Source organism: Phaenicophaeus curvirostris, chromosome 2 (genome assembly GCF_032191515.1).
Source record: "Phaenicophaeus curvirostris isolate KB17595 chromosome 2, BPBGC_Pcur_1.0, whole genome shotgun sequence".
NCBI lineage: Eukaryota > Metazoa > Chordata > Aves > Cuculiformes > Cuculidae > Phaenicophaeus > Phaenicophaeus curvirostris.
Window position 1 is genome coordinate 66,153,207 of NC_091393.1, and position 15,811 is coordinate 66,169,017.

A 15,811-nucleotide genomic window follows, 5' to 3' on the forward strand; every position below is an offset into this window, starting at 1 on the left:
CCGCTCGGCGGCGGCAGGTGAGGATGTGGCTGGGCGGGCGCCCCCGCGCCGGCGGCCGCGGGGGCTGAGGTCGCCGCGATGGCGGAGCCGGGCGCCGGGGCGGCGGGCGCCGGCGGGGGCTCGTGCCCGCTGTGGACGGCGCTGTACGACTACGAGGCGAGCGGCGAGGACGAGCTGAGCCTGCGGCGGGGGGACGTGGTGGAGGTGCTGTCGCAGGACGCCGCCGTGTCCGGCGACGACGGCTGGTGGGCGGGGAAGATCCGCCACCGCCTCGGCATCTTCCCCGCCAACTACGTGACCCGGCAGCCCCGCGGCGGGGCGGCGGCGGCGGCGGGCGGCGGCGGCGGCGGGCGAGGAGACCCCGCGGGGAGCCTGACGGAGATCGACTTCCAGCACCTGGAGCTGCAGGAGATCATCGGCGTCGGGGGCTTCGGGAAGGTGTACCGGGCGACCTGGCGGGGCCGCGAGGTGGCCGTGAAGGCGGCGCGGCAGGACCCGGACGAGGACATCACGGCGACGGCGGAGAGCGTGCGGCAGGAGGCCAAGCTGTTCTCCATGCTGAGGCACCCCAACATCATCGCCCTGCACGGGGTCTGCCTGCGGGAGCCCAACCTCTGCCTCGTCATGGAGTTCGCCCGCGGCGGCTCCCTCAACAGGGCCCTGGCCGCCGCCGCCGCCGCCCCCGGGGCCGCCCGCGGGGGCCGCCGCATCCCCCCGCACATCCTGGTGAACTGGGCGGTGCAGATCGCCCGCGGCATGCTCTACCTGCACGACCAGGCCATCGTCCCCATCCTGCACCGGGACCTCAAGTCGAGCAACAGTGAGTCCCGGCGGGGGATGGGAGGAGGTGGCGGATGGGGGGGGGTGGCGGTGAATTGCCGTCGTTAGGCTGGAACAGCAGCGCCGTGGTAGCCAGTTGCAAACTTCGTGTCTACGGGAGGACGCTGGGTGTGAGCTTCTGTCCCAGAAGCGAAGAGGTGTTCGTCGTGCCGGTACCGGCTCGGGGAAACTGCAGCCGAGGCCCGGGAGTCCTGTTTCACCGGGAGATGGGCACCCTCTGCCAGGAGCCTGGGCTGGCGGCCAGCCGGTTGCTGTGGCCGTGAGCTGGTCACGGACTCGTAGAAGGGTAAAGGTAGGGAGGAAGGAGGTTTACCTGCAACGCATACAGAGCGAAGTCCTGGCCTCTCGGGCGGGAACTCGCTGAAAAGCGAAGCGGGGATAAAATCCGGGGCACGAACGCAACTGAGAATCCACCAGACTTCTTTTATTCTGATGCGTTGGGAAGTCCTGGCTTTAAAAGTCACAGAAAACCAAGTGCCTTGTGAAGGAAAGTTTAACGAGGATATCACTTCTGTTTCGCTGCCATACAGTCAGATGTGTTTCTGGGTTTTGTTGCGTGCATTTAGCCTTACTAAAACTCAGCGACTTAGCAAACATTTGAAACACAAAAGACAGTAGCTTAAAACCAGTAGAAACTCTTGTGCAGTTGCCAGCTTTGCTTTCAGACGTTGGCATGGACAAAAGCACCTGAAATTGTGAGGGAGTTGCTCAATTCGTGCTTAATAGATCCTCGGTCATCTGTAGCATCTTAAGATTTTGGCAGTTGTGGTGTTGGAACGCTGCCGTACTAGAATAGAGGTGTTTATAACTTGCCGTGTTTTGAATAGGTGACATTAAAGTATGAATCTGTATGTTTATGTAAATGTCTGAAGCCTTCTCGACTCTTTCCTTTTTGTTCTGCGTGTACCAAACGTGCAGCAATACTGTCCCACTTTTTTTTCCAGGTCCTTAAGTAGTCCAGTAGAAGTTAAAAAGCTTCATTCAAGTTTGAAGCAATTTGTTTGAAAGGCCTTTGCAGTGTGTCTTGAAGGCCATCATGCATGAGTTGTTAAGACAAGGCTCAGTCATGGGACTGTTCCTGAGAGTACTTTCACTATTTGTTTGATAAAGAAAGGACCTAGCTCTGCTACATTAGGGGTTCTGTTAGTAACACAAGCCAATGAACCCTTGGAACGTACCTTTAGGGTTATGGCTAGCACCTTAATTTCTAGAAAGCTGTCTGTAGGCGGCTTGTACCCCTTCTAGTTTGCCGCTCTGCTCAGTGAGCTGCTGTATTTTAGGTGTTTAGCGGCTTTCCTTAGACAAAGTGGCTTGCTTGGTGCTAGTATCCTAAGGTAATAGTGGTAAAGTCCATATCTGAAATTAATTCATAACCCTGTGGTTTAGTGTGGCACCTAGAGCTGAATTGATGGCTGTGGTGAACTGATTACCGTTGTCATTCTTCTCTGTGTATGTGAATAATGGTGGAGCATTTTAAAAATATGCTTTTTTTTAATAATCTTAGCATATGTGCCTATTCTGTGCTTTTGTTATACTAACTCCTGTTGTACATGCGCCTAACTTGAGCTGCGTAGTTTTCTCACTTGTGTTTCTTAGTGAACCTTGAAGACAGTATTGAGTATGCTAAATAAATTTATGTTTCTTGATCATCCAACTAAACTGGATGATAGTGGTGTGCCAGTGGTACAATATACTGTAGTAATTAAGCTATGCAACATGAATTTACAATGACTGCAAATCGTGACAGTATCCACATTTCTGTTAACTCATCTGTTTGTCAAAGATTTTACTTAGTTATTTTACTGTATTTTTTCTCCGCTCTTACACAGTGGGAGTGGAAAGCTGTCAGGGTTGACTGATGGATAGCAATAGTCAAGCAGTGGCTATAGCTGCAGGCAGGGATCTAGCCAGCACCCATTCCTCAGCTGCTCATTGCTGCCTTCCATGGGCTGCTAGCAGTGGTGGTTCAGTGCTCTCCACTGAGCAGCTCTAGGTAGTATAGCAGTGTTGGAGTTTTGTGCTAGCTTTGTTGTTTTTATTAGGAAGGAATTTTACTTCCTTGGACAACAAATTGGAAAAATAACTGCCCTGAACATAGTGTGGTAGGGAATGCTCACCAAACTATGCCTAGCAAACAGGCAGGAACTAATTTTTCCAGCCAGTGGAAGGGAGACCCTTCTACTAGTATATTTGATCAAGAAACCATGTGTGTCTGGGCTTGTGGCTGGCAGGTGATAAGCTAAGCAAGCATCTCACAGGCAAACGTGTTATTTCTTTCCAAGCAATTCTATGGAGTTGGGGTCTATAAGACAGCACATGCGGTGGGGTTTTGCTGGTGCAAAACTGACATGGCTGAAGAGAAGGTGCCACAAACAGATGAGCCATGAGAACAGTGGGGTTTTTATTATCTAAGTCTGTGTGCACAAGTTTCCTTAGGCTCCTTCTGGGAGGTGGGAAAAGGTTCCTACTTCTTCTGAAGTCAGAAGAGGGGAAATAAATAGGTATCCAAATGTTTTCTGTATTGGGAAGAAAAACTTGATATTGGGAAGAATAACTTGATTTTGAGGGCAGAACAAGGAAGTGAGGGGTAACTCAAGTTTTGTTGGTGGCAGAGTTTCTGGACTCCATGTAAAATGAACTCAATTGTTATTCAGAAATAGACAAAGATGGAAAGAGCAGTTTTAGCCTCAGGTATGTGTGATAAAATTAAACCTGGTAACCATGGCCTTGCAAATCATGCATGCTTTGTAAAACCTTGTGCTAGTAACATGGTGAGAAATTTCTCTGAAAAAAACCCGCATAGTCTGTTTTGAGAAAGTCTTCCTCATAAGCAGTTCTTTTGTTCTTGGATATACTTTATAGATTAAGGAGATAATCTAAAATCCAGAGTTAAGAGGCGAACTTTATCTAATATCTGGAGAAAAAATTGAAAGAAAATTTGACATTTTTCAAACTTTTATATGGTATATTAAGTGATACCTTGACTGAAAAGCAGATATAAAAATTGTGAAAATACTTGAACATTCTTAACTGTATCTTCTAGGTACAACTTGGTTAATCATGCCAGCTGATTATGAAAAAGTTAAGTTTTACTGAAAATTTAAAAAAACACAAATTCACCTACAAGTCTGGACAGTAATAGTCATGTGTCTTTTTTAGCACATTTCAACTGCTTTGCTGGCTCTTTTGAGAGAGCAACTTTTTTTCTCTGGGGGAATTAAATGGCTTCCTTCTGGACGAGGACACCCCATTAGTTATGAGACCTGTGATTGTTTTGGGGCCTGGTGCAGCCTTTCCTGTTTCTTTTTTTAGTATTCTGAAGAAAGTTAGTAATATGTTCGGTTAGGGTATGCAAGGGTTTTGCTTTCTGAAGTCTAGCGTAGAGAAAGCAGAAGTTTGTTTTCTGGGATTCTTTTCAGACTGTGTGGTACTTCTGCCTTTATCTCTAGTGCAGCAGCTCTATGTAGTTGTAGGAAACATTGCAAAAAGTTCTGAATATCTTGCTTACAGCATAGACCCATCCACGAATGCGAAGTAGAGCATGAAGTTGGTTATGTGCAGATTATGTGTACTAACAGTACTGATAAAGTACTTTGTGCTCATTTGTTGTAGATGGATATGCAAGTAGATTTCAGTTTGCTATGGCTTTCACCAGCTCCTCTGATATCCCAGGATCCTCTGCAGCCTTCAGCTCTCTGAAGTGTGTTGAGTTTATATTACTTTTTGAAATTGTCAAGGACAGTGATACTTGAAATCCAAAGGAATCAAACATACAAGAAAACAGCAAAACTCCCAATTGGACAGTCTACTTCATTGTGAAATTCTTTAAAGTACTGTCATGAAAAACAGTCCGAAAATAGAAATAATGTTGTTTTAAAGCCTTAGAAGGAAGTCTGATGTGGTTTGACGGAACTGTTGGATCAGTTGCTTTTGATGAGGGAAGGTATCCTGGAGTTTGAGAAAAGCAAGAAAAAATTATCTCTGGTTCTTTCCTCATACAGGTTATTTGCAGCAGAGTTGCTCAAGTTATGCTGTTAAATGCCTTTACAATAAGATGGATAGTAGGTTTTAGGAGTTCGCGAAAACCTTTCTTTTTAACTTCACCTAGCAACTTTAGGATAGCTGTTCAGGGAGAGTAAGAGAAAAACTAGATTTGAACCTATCTGCTGCCGTCTAAACTGATTTGATTTATTCTGTAATCACTGGGGTGCATAATTTGTCTCTTGGCTCTGTTTTGAAGACAGAACATTTGCTCACATCACAAGTAGGCCTGTAAGGATTGCCTAGCTGCTACTAAATTCTTGAAGATTTAGTATCTTCTAATGTACAGTAACCAAGAAAAGTAAAAATGAAATTATATTATTATTGTCTTTGATAATTTTGAGAGAAAGGAGTGTTGGCTTTTCAGCAGATTTGAGCTTCAACTTAACTTTCTTTGTCTGGAAATAAAGTTCCAAGACATCCTCTAATGGTAGTGTAACTTGGAGTTCTTCCTGTCAGTAGCACTGTGCCAGTTACTATTCACCTGTCACATTGTAACAAAACTAAAATAACCTGATTTTCTACCCCTGTGTATTCTACATCTCCCTCTTCTCGTTGCACTGTCATTTATGGAACTTCTGATCTTCCGTTCCCTTCCACATCCCCAGTGTCCCTGCTGAGCTAAGCCTCTCTGTTCCAGAGTGCCCACCTCTGGTACTGGGGCACTTCTGCCACCTCTTACAGCAGGCTGCATATGCTCTAACGGGTTTGAAGCTGCTTGTGTTGCCTGGCTGGCTGCTAAGCACCTGCTGGCTGTGCTCTCTGAGGTCTGGAGAGGAATGAACACTTTTTCTGGCAGAATTAGCAGAAGTTTCTCTTCCATGAGGCAGCTGACCTTCATGAAACCCATAGGAACCATATCTGAGAATATGGTATGGCTTTGACTAATGTTAGTCAGATAAAATAGTTAGGCTAGAAGTTATTTGTCAGCTTAAGATTCTTATGCTGTAGTTTTCCATGTAGTGTTCTTATAGGAAGTCATGACACTTAAATGCTTTGCACTATTCTTAATTACTTAAATTGCATAATGTTAGAAACAGTTCCAGGTACACCAGTTCCTATCCCATCTCTGAGTCGCAGTAGCCCTACCTTGTGCTTTGCTGTAAAGATAATGCTGCAGCATTACAACATAAAAACTGGTTACACATCCTGAAGCATCTGGAAATATGTAGCAGGAAGGACCTCTAGTTTTAATAACCTTGTTCACTTAGTGTTCTTAAAAGAACCAAAACAACTAAACACCAAAAACCAAAAGCAAACCACTCATTCAAACTGTAGTAGGATTGCAGAATTTTGCCAGTTTAGGAAAGAGCATCTCTTGTGAGCGTTATGGTCTATTAAAAGTTAGATAAATTCAATGCCATTCTTGTTGTAAGTTCTTTGTTTGAATTGAGTTATGTCACTTGAACATGTTCTACTTTGTTTCATAAAACATTGCTCCCAGTAATTTGTTTCAGTATTTGATGTGTGCCCAGACTATGCAGATAGTGAGTTTATTTTTTTAGAGGCCTTGAAGGCCTGTTGGATTCTGTGGGAGCAGCAAATGCTTAGCAGCCTTGAGCTACAGCGTATCTTTTTCAGGTTCATCAAAGGAAAGGTTTTCTTTTATGCCTGTTTTATATTCACTTGGTATATTTGCTTGCTGCATAGAAAGATGTTGTATATTTTGTGTTCAGAAAGGGATGCTGGAATTGGGGAACAATTTGGAGTAACATATTGTTACAGTTATCTTGATCTTCAGTAGAAATAACTAGTGCTGAAATGTTGTAAAGGCTAATTTCCAGCTGAACGATGTGTTTCAGCATTTAAAATTAATATTCAGGAACTTAGTGGTTTTTATACAATATTTGTCAAGTGAAATTTTGTAAACTACTTCTCTGTAGCACAATATTTGTTTATACAGTCTGAAAGCTTCCAGAAGAGTAGTAACATCCAGCCGTTATTTTATATGTAGATGAAGATTTAACTGCAATAGCCATTTATTTGACCCTGATCTGCTGTCTTCTAAATTTGCTACTGTTTGATGTTTTTCTGTGTCTCAAGTCTGGATGGACATTAAAAGGTGAAAAAAAAAACCTCTTTAATTTAGAACAAGTTCCCTTAAATTTAACACAGCTTAAGTATAATTACATATAGTCGTTAACACAGAAAACAATGTTCTAGGCTGAAAAACTAGCTAAATGTAATATAATTAATTAAAAACACATGAACTTTTAATGCCCTGTTTATAACTTATTTTTAATACACTTTCATTTTAATGTTTCCCCAATTATGTCCATCTGACAACTGTGGAGTTGTTCTGTATTTGATGTTGAGACTCTTTGCATCTTTAACAAGTAGGATTAATAATTCAAGAATAAAGTTACTTTGATCTTTTTTTTGGATCTTAGTTCTTCATGTCTTTCTCCTCTCCCTGTCTTTGTACTCTCATGGTAAGACACCAAGTGATCTGGCTTACAGTTGTTGGAAGTCTTTTTTTCTTTTTCCCTGCTCTGTGTTAGGCACTTTCCTAACAAGTGTCTGCAAGAGGCTCATTGGCCTCTGGTTTCTGGTGACCTCTTCATGTCCAGCATGGGGAGTCACATTCTAGTCTGTATGTCACATTCGCTGTCTTTTCTGAAGAAAAGTTCTGTTTTGGGGTAGCATTATAACTTGAAATGTAGAACTTTGGATTACAGTGTTTGTCGTATTTGTGTATTAAAGAAGACTTCAAGCATTACTTGGCTCAGTTGGGGTTTTTAGGTGGTTTGTTTGTTTATTTGTTTATTTTCCCGAAAGTTGGCACCCTAAGGATATGGTCACATACCTACCAGCCTCTGAAAATTGCACTGAGCGAGAACCTCTTTCCATAGAAGTCAGTGGAAAAACTGGCAGCTAAACACTTCCTATTAGGTGTTGAAATATTATTTTATTCATTCACTGTTTACAGTGACAAATAGGTTTAACTGCTGACTATAACACTAGTGAAATGAGGTACTGAACTTGAATAAACAGAATGTGAAATGGGGTTGGGGTTTGGGCATTGATAGTGTTAGCCTAGCATTAAAAAAATTTTGAGGTGTAACTGAGTTTTCAGTTAGATTACTCCCCCTTGCCTTGGGACTGCAAGTGCAGTGTGTGCCTTTGGACCCTCTTAGAAAATATTAAATTTGATTACAAAGCTATGTTCTGCAACCTCAAAAGAATAAAGTAGTAACACATCATTGAACTGTATTCGGATGTTGAATGTTGTTTTGTGGCTTAAGAGAATGGCGTTTTGCTTGCAGTCTGTAAGTTTTCCTATCACTAAGTATAAACTTCTCTAAACATGCTTCAATGTTTCAAGTTAGGAAACATGATGGCCTTGTATAATGAATTCCTCTGCCAGGAATGTTTGCAGCATGGGTGATTTCTGTTCTTCAATTTTTGCTTCTTATGATTTCTTAAAATTTAAAGAATTAAAATTAATCTCAATGACCTTCAGTAAGAATGCTTTTAAAAAGTGCTGTTATTTTTTTTTATTTTTGAGGTTTGGGCATTTTTTATGTTAGAGGTAAAATTATAGCATTGAAGTAAAAAAACCACAGATAATCTATATAGATAAGAATAGATAAAGTATATTAAATATTAAATTACTTATCTGTCTGTAGTAGCAATACCAAAATAACAACTGATGTCATAAACGTACATTTCTTGATTGACAGTTTAAAACTAATTTCACCTTTTTTACCTTGCTTAACCAAGTTATTGAGAATTTGCCTCAGATCAATAACTGGAAGTGGATGTTTGAATTTTGATCCACTTACTGTATTTTAAAGTCATGGATTATATATGGTAGGATGGAAAAGTTTTTTGTTTGTATAATGTCACCACAGAAGTATTCTTCCTTCTTGGAACTTCCTGCCAAGTTTAACCTTTTGGGGGGGGGGGGGGGGGGGGGGGGCATACCTCCCATTAAATCAGTCCAAGATATGCCAGTGCTGACTATATAATCATGCTTTGTTCTCTTCATAGTGACTCAAATCTGTGTTGTGGCAGGTGTGCTATTAACCTTGGAGCTGATAAGCCTGCCTTCCCTCTCAAAAATGCAGGAGTAACTACTTCATTGCTGTGGCTTATTATGGGAGAAATTGACCCATGGAACTGTTTATATTTTAGTTCTAAAAGTTTGGGCAGGTTTGTGGTTTTCTTTTTGATTAGGATTATATGCCACTGTTCTGCCTGAAACAAATTATCTTTATTTCCTCATATACTATGAAAAATGGATGGAAAAAAATGTTCTTTTTAACTCATTACTGAATGTTATGCTAATTCCTGAGGAAAAAGAGCAGTTTTTCCCTTCCACCTTTCCATTTTCTCCTCCCAAGAGAAAGAGGACACTGCTGAGTTTGTAGAGTTCTTGCTTCAAAATAAGTGGTTTGCCTTTGCTACTAAAGAAGATCAGAGTTCTTGAAAACATACAGTCCTTACGGGCTATTCCTCAGCTACTGTGGAAACTGTCTTTTTTTCTGCTTTTTTTTTGAAACAGTATGTTTGGCAAAAATTGTTTTAACACAATAAGACTCTGAAATATTTTGTATAAAAGAAACTGCCAGAAGAAGATGGAATTCTTTACAGAGTGTAACCTATTAAGTTGGAATTCTTTACAGAGTGTAACCTATTAAAATTCCTCACAGAAGTGATAATGAAGGAATTTCATGTTAACTGATGAGGTTCTAAGGGAACTCAATGACTAAACTTGACTAAGCCTCTACAACCAGACTTTGTTTGGACTCGTAGCAGTAGGAATCTTCAAATGGACAGAGAATATTTTTTTGTCTTCAGTTTATTCAATGGGTTCTTTTCAGTAGTAAATTTCATTAAAGATGGTTTTATAAGGGAAAAAACTAGCAAAGCTGGATTCTATCTTTACATCTCTGATGGTTAGATATATTCTGCAGTGTTGCTTGAGTTCTCACTAACTACAGCAGATGATGCGTGGCTTCATTTAGCAGCTAGCTGCATAAGGAGGCTTCCCCACCCATCTCCAGGCACAGGTTCTCCTTGCTCCCATGTGTGAGTGGAATCTGCGCATCTCTGTCTATATGGTCAGTAGGTCTGGTTTAAATCAGCCGAGGAATCCAGCAGAAAACTGTTCTGTTTCATTTCCAGTCTTAATTTTCTGCTCAGCTATCTGGCTAGTTGCATCTCCCAGGACTACCCAGTTGCTAGGCTAAGTGTAGGGAAAAATCTGTGAGGATGAGGGGCTATAACTGGCAAGGAGCTTAGAAGTGTTTTAGTGACAGCAAAGCTTTTATGGAATTGGTTGTGACATCAGCTTATATCCTTACACTTAATTTAGTTAGTAAGTCACCTTTAAAGGTAGAATGTGTTTTTGATTTTATGTATCTATATTACATTTTTCTAAACTTTCTTTAATTTTGAAGTGATATTTTTGTGTATTAAATATTCTAATTTCAACACATCAGAGGCACCTTGGTGTAGATCACAAAAAATAAAGCAACAAGGAAGTATGTAATTGCTGAGTGTAATATGTTACAATTGGGAAAAGAATACCAGTAATCTAAGTAGCTTGCATGTACTTAGAAGCTTTGTATTCTCCTGATTAGCTTAAAATATCAAATTGCATCAAGTATTGTTCTGTTTACTTATATATATAAAGATCCAAAATAAATTTGAATGAAATATTCTTGGGTATTTTTCAATTAAAACTTGAAAAAGGGATTTGATTGGTGATAGGTAAGTTAACTTGTTAGTTCTGAAAAAAACTTTTAGTTCTGCCAGATCTTGCTGGATGCCACTTTTGAGATTATAAACTGCATTTCCCTCGTGAATTCTGTATGTTGCATGACATGTATTGGTTTCCTTTGTTTTGAAGGCAGCAGCCAGGGAAGTTCAGTTAAGGGAAGCATTTGTTTTCCAAAGTTTCTCCTGGAGGAAACTGTGCCTGATGTACATTGGCTAAGACTCTTTTTGCAGTTTGAATACAATAGCTTTATTTTGCCCTGCAATTTGTTGGGGTTTCTTTTAGGAATAGTAAGCAGGTCCTTAAAAAAACCAAACTAACTATTTTATAACAAAGGTGGTGTTATTTTAAGTAATGGATACACAACCACTCTGTTCTGTAGATTTTGAAACGAGAGAATATCTTAGTCAGAAATTACTTATTTACCACCTAGGTATTATTACTAATTGTTCTTAGTATTTCTTTCTAATCTAATGGCATTTTGGTCACTGTTTTTATTGCACAGCTGCCTTTTAAAAAATAACAGTAAACAAAGAAGAAAGAGCTTTAAACAAGGTAATTGATATTTCAAATAAGTATGGAATTTCCTGGTAAGTGCCATATGCTTTAAAACTCAAAGCATTCAGTTAAGTTTCAGTGTTGACTGTTATCCATATAATTGTAAAATTACGGAGGAATTGCCGTAATGAGGTAATTATCCTTAAATGTAGCATTTAGATAGGAGAACTAAGCTTAATATTTTATTAAACAAAGAACATGAGGACATTTAGTGTATGTTCTGCTTTTGATTATTTTGCTGATGCAATAATGAAATCCTTCTTTTTCAGAATTTACTTTTTAAGTGGTGATTATTAAAATGTCTCATTATAAATGTGTGTTACCCCAGTACTTTACTTTATGGCACAACAGGAATTTGTTTTTCATTACAGAACTATCTGAACAGCAAGTGAAGCACAAGTAGCAGGCAGTAAAGTAACTCACGGCGTCTGCAGCCTGTGCCAATGACTCGTTAAAACTGCTGTTTTCTCTCAAGTTTCCATTTGCCCAAAGTTGCCTTAATAATGGTTATTAAAGAATTGAAGGAGAAGCAAAATATGGTGATGCAAGCTGTGTTGAAGGTGTTGAAATCTCTCATCCCTCTTTCTCTCTCTTCTTTTCACTTCATTTCCTCCAGGTAGCCAGGTGACTCCTTGTCATTCTAATGCTACAGTGTTTTTCTTGTCATGTGTCTCACTGTGGTAGGTTGGGTTTTTTTCCCTTTTCCTTAAGGTGTTGGTGTGCATTTGTCAATTTATGCTGTCAAGGACTTTTTGTGTCAAGTCTTGTCTTGTTTTGGCTCTTCAGTTAGAAACATTCTGTTCAGGATTTTTTTAATGTATGTTGGCTCCTATGAGTAAAGATTTATTGTCTGTCTTTCTGTCTTTCTGTCTTTCTGTCTTTCTGTCTTTCTGTCTTTCTGTCTTTCTGTCTTTCTGTCTTTCTGTCTTTCTGTCTTTCTTTCTGGAACAAACTGTTGTTGAGTTGCTTTCAATTTAGTGTGAATATTAAGAAGTGGTTTTCTGCCTTCTGTAAAGAGATGTAGATGGTAGAGGAGCACAGTACTCCTACGGTAACAAGTAGAGAAGTGCTTCCTGTGTGTGTAATCAGTATTTAAAGGATGAAATTCTCTTCCGATGGTGGGTTCTAAACTTGATCTAGTGAAATAATTGCAGTCTCACAGATACAAGCTACAGGGGTAAGGATAACAGTTGTTATTCTGAGAACCCTTAGGAGAAGATCAAGGTGTTTAAGAAGCAGTGTTCTGTAGGCCAATGTGTTATCTTCTCTGTGTATTGAAGATGTCCTGGTCAGTTAATGTTGTCACTGTGATAGCTAATTTTTGGTCTGCAAACTGGGCATGGCTTCTAAAAGCAGTGTTGAAATTTTAATTTCTAATTACAATTGGAACCATGCAACAGCTCCAAATAATGGAGTTAGGTCTCTTAATATTGACAAAGTGTTGTGTTTCATAAACTTGAATATGCAGCATATAAGGGTTTTTTCTGCCTTCTAGTTCCTAAGTAAAGATACAAGGTTGCCCTGCTGGTTTTGCTGGGTGCTGATTTCGGGAATTAACAGGAACCAGATTCACTTGCAAGCAGTTGAAGAGAGAACTGGCTGGGTGCGGCAGAGACCACAGTAGCAGCATTGTCTGGACAGTATCTGTTTGCAAGTAGAGGTATATAGTATCTTTCTTTTCTTTCTGGTATTCTGTAAGAATGACTTTATCAGTGGTGGTAAATGTAGTGAGTGCAGGGGTAGTCTTACGTATAATCATAGTAACTTAAATAGCTGTGCTATTAAACAGCTTGTTTTTGTGAAAACCATGAGAGTCAGCTATTTAGCAAACTAGATAAGGTAGCAAGAAGCAGTTGGTGGCAAATAAATAATTTAGGAAAATAGAATTGCTTAACATTTTAATAGCAGGGAAGTAGGAAATATAAAGAAAATACAGTAGAAGGTATAAAGAGGATAGGAGGGTTCAAAAGGATTTGAGTATTTCAGGATATTTCTTAAAAGAAAAAAAAAGCATTGAAACATTGTTTGAATTCAGTACATTTAAACTGCTAAAAAGGTATCCAAGTCAGTCTTTTGACTTGGTTTCTCTTAGAATGCCCTGTTTACTTAATTGGTTTGAACGGCAAACAATTGAAAATGGTCACCTGAAATTGTTAGAATGCATTATGGTTGGACTTGATGATCCGGTGGGTCTCTTCCAACCTGGTTATTCTATGATTCTATGATTATGAAGTAAAACTGATTTTAACCACATAAAGTCTTTGGATTTCAAGAAACTTGTCAAATGAAATATAGTATTAAATGGAGACTTTGAGATAAGTAAGGTTGGAGAAGACAAGCCATAATTTTTAGTAACAAAAAAAAAAAAAGTAAGGCTGTAGGGAAAAACCTGTGTTAAAAGCAAGGCATTGAAGAGCTCAGTACTAGCTGGAGGTTTCCTGGGTAAGCAGCCAACTGCAAAGTCTGTCCAGGCTTCACTCAGGCTTGCTATAAATAATGTTTCTTAAGCTACATGAATTTTACGAAGGGAGAGAAGCTAAGGCAAGAACATGAGCCTTTTATTTAAAAATATACTTTAAACAAATTGTTTGCAATTTAAATGAGTTCTCTCAGTTCCTCTCTAGACTTTCAGATAGTCCTGAAACTATACTGCAAGTATAGTTCTGAACTTGTCTGAATTTGGTAGAGGCATGCACCCCAGGAATCTGATTTGCCCAAATGTGCTCCTTTGTGTTGTTTCTTGAACAGTTAGAGCCTGTCTGCCCATTTCCTGCCTCTCAATTAACTATTTTTTTTTTGTTTGCCCCAGTAAAATTTCATCCCAAGCCCACAAGAAGAGAGAAAGGATCAGAGAAGGCAGCTCTTCTCCAAATCTGGCCAGATCTGGACTTTATGAAATTTGCGCCTCTCAGACCTGAGCTGGTGCACTTGATATCTTACCTTCTGGTCTCAGCAGCTCAAAGCAAGTGTTACTGCAGAGGGAAGAGTCTGCAGATGGAGTGTTGGAAAGGGAATGGCATAGGAAAAGGACAGGGAATTTGGGAGTGTTTGAAGGGGATTTTACTAGGACTTTGGCCTCTTTTTCAAGCCTAAGTTCTGTGCCTGTCCTGACTGAGAACAGCTTGTGTGGTTCAGCAGAGAGATGTTCCTTGTTCTGTTTTAATTAGAGGAACACGGACTTGTGAAGTACCAGCTGACTCAGCAGGTCCAGTTCTGTTGCAGTCTTGGGCAACTATGTCGTAGATTTTAGTTTTTAAAAGTATGCAGAACATCTTATCTGCATACTGTTATACCATAAAATACTTGCGGTAGGCCATAAGATTAGTAGAAAAAGCTGTAGCTATGATAATATAGAAGGAAAGCAGGAAAGATTAGTGGCATTGCTATTTTAGGAACCATTAGGTTTAACAGGAATGTAGGTTGGATCTTGTGACTTTTTTTGAGGGGTAAACTGTGCTTTTACACTGCAGCAGAGGGCCAAGGAGAGGGTGGGAGAAAAGAGGCAGTATCTTGAAATCTGATATGGTAGCTCCAGATCTAGACCCAAGTTTCATTACGAACATGCCAGTAAGATAGATCAGGAAGGGCACTTTGGAAAATATTTTATCAATAAGAGCACCAGTGCTGTAGGTCTGCATCCTGTTCTATATATGGCTAACTTCTCATAAGTGTTGAATTTGTTTAGCCAGCAAAAAGGACAAGCATTAGTTTCCTAACTATTCCTTTATTTTCTGTATCTGCTCCAGTTCAAGTTCCTGTGGTTGAATACATGTGCAGTTCTAGTCATCCAGTATTTTGTATGAGGTCTTATTCTTTGCACAATTCTATTAATACTTCCATCTTTCTATTAGATGAACTTTTTTAGTGCCTTTTAGAATTGCATGAGCTAGTTGCACAACTGTGTGTAGCTGCTGGTCTGGTTTTCCTTCTACTAGCGAGAATAGCCATCGTTTTTCCTTCACCACTATTTTATAGCTGTATGTTTTATGATTGAGTCCTTCTAACTTTGCATGATTTCTAGTATGATGATCTGATCTTCAGAGTGGGCAGTATGTTCTGACTTCACTGTCAGTTCTTGAAATGCACCTTGTATTTTTACTCTGATTGCAAATCTTTATGTGAAGCAAACATGCCTCTTATTGATGATTCCTTTTTATCCTTGTCTCTTAAGATTTTCCCTCATACAAATGCTGTGCTGAACTCTGATTAATCTTTATTCTGTGTGTGTGATTAAACTTCCTAAAAGATACTTATGTCTACTCAATTGTGCTACCTTATCCCTTTTCTTAGAAACCATCCATCAGGAAAAAATGGGATTACTGGAATTCTGCCGTAATTTTACTACTTTTTGTATGTCTTGATGTCCCTAGATTACATTTAAGTTAAATTAATCTTTGTAGCTGAGTGAAAACAATAGTTGTTTTGAATAGAGATGTTTACTTTTATTCTGTCATAGTGCCATAACTTTACAGGTTCATAAAAATGTTTGATAGTAGATTTGCACTTTTTACAACGTTAGTCCTGCTATAAGTGGGGGAGTTGTCACCCAACCTTTAGGCCTGTTCCAACCAAAATTACATCATAATTCTATGAGCTACTTCCTTCAGTGAGTTAGGCTGAGTAATACTTGCATTTCCACGTTCTTTC

At 39.9% G+C, this 15,811-nt stretch overlaps 1 protein-coding gene across 1 annotated transcript in view; it reads left to right on the forward strand.

Moving 5' to 3' along the window:
- MAP3K21 (mitogen-activated protein kinase kinase kinase 21) overlaps positions 1–15,811 on the forward strand; it is a 42,235-nt gene continuing 26,424 nt past the window's right edge. Inside the window, exon 1 of the mRNA XM_069852328.1 lies at positions 1–820. Within this exon, the coding sequence (XP_069708429.1) occupies positions 79–820 (742 nt within the window). The 5' untranslated portion in view covers positions 1–78. The remainder of the gene's footprint in view (positions 821–15,811) is intronic.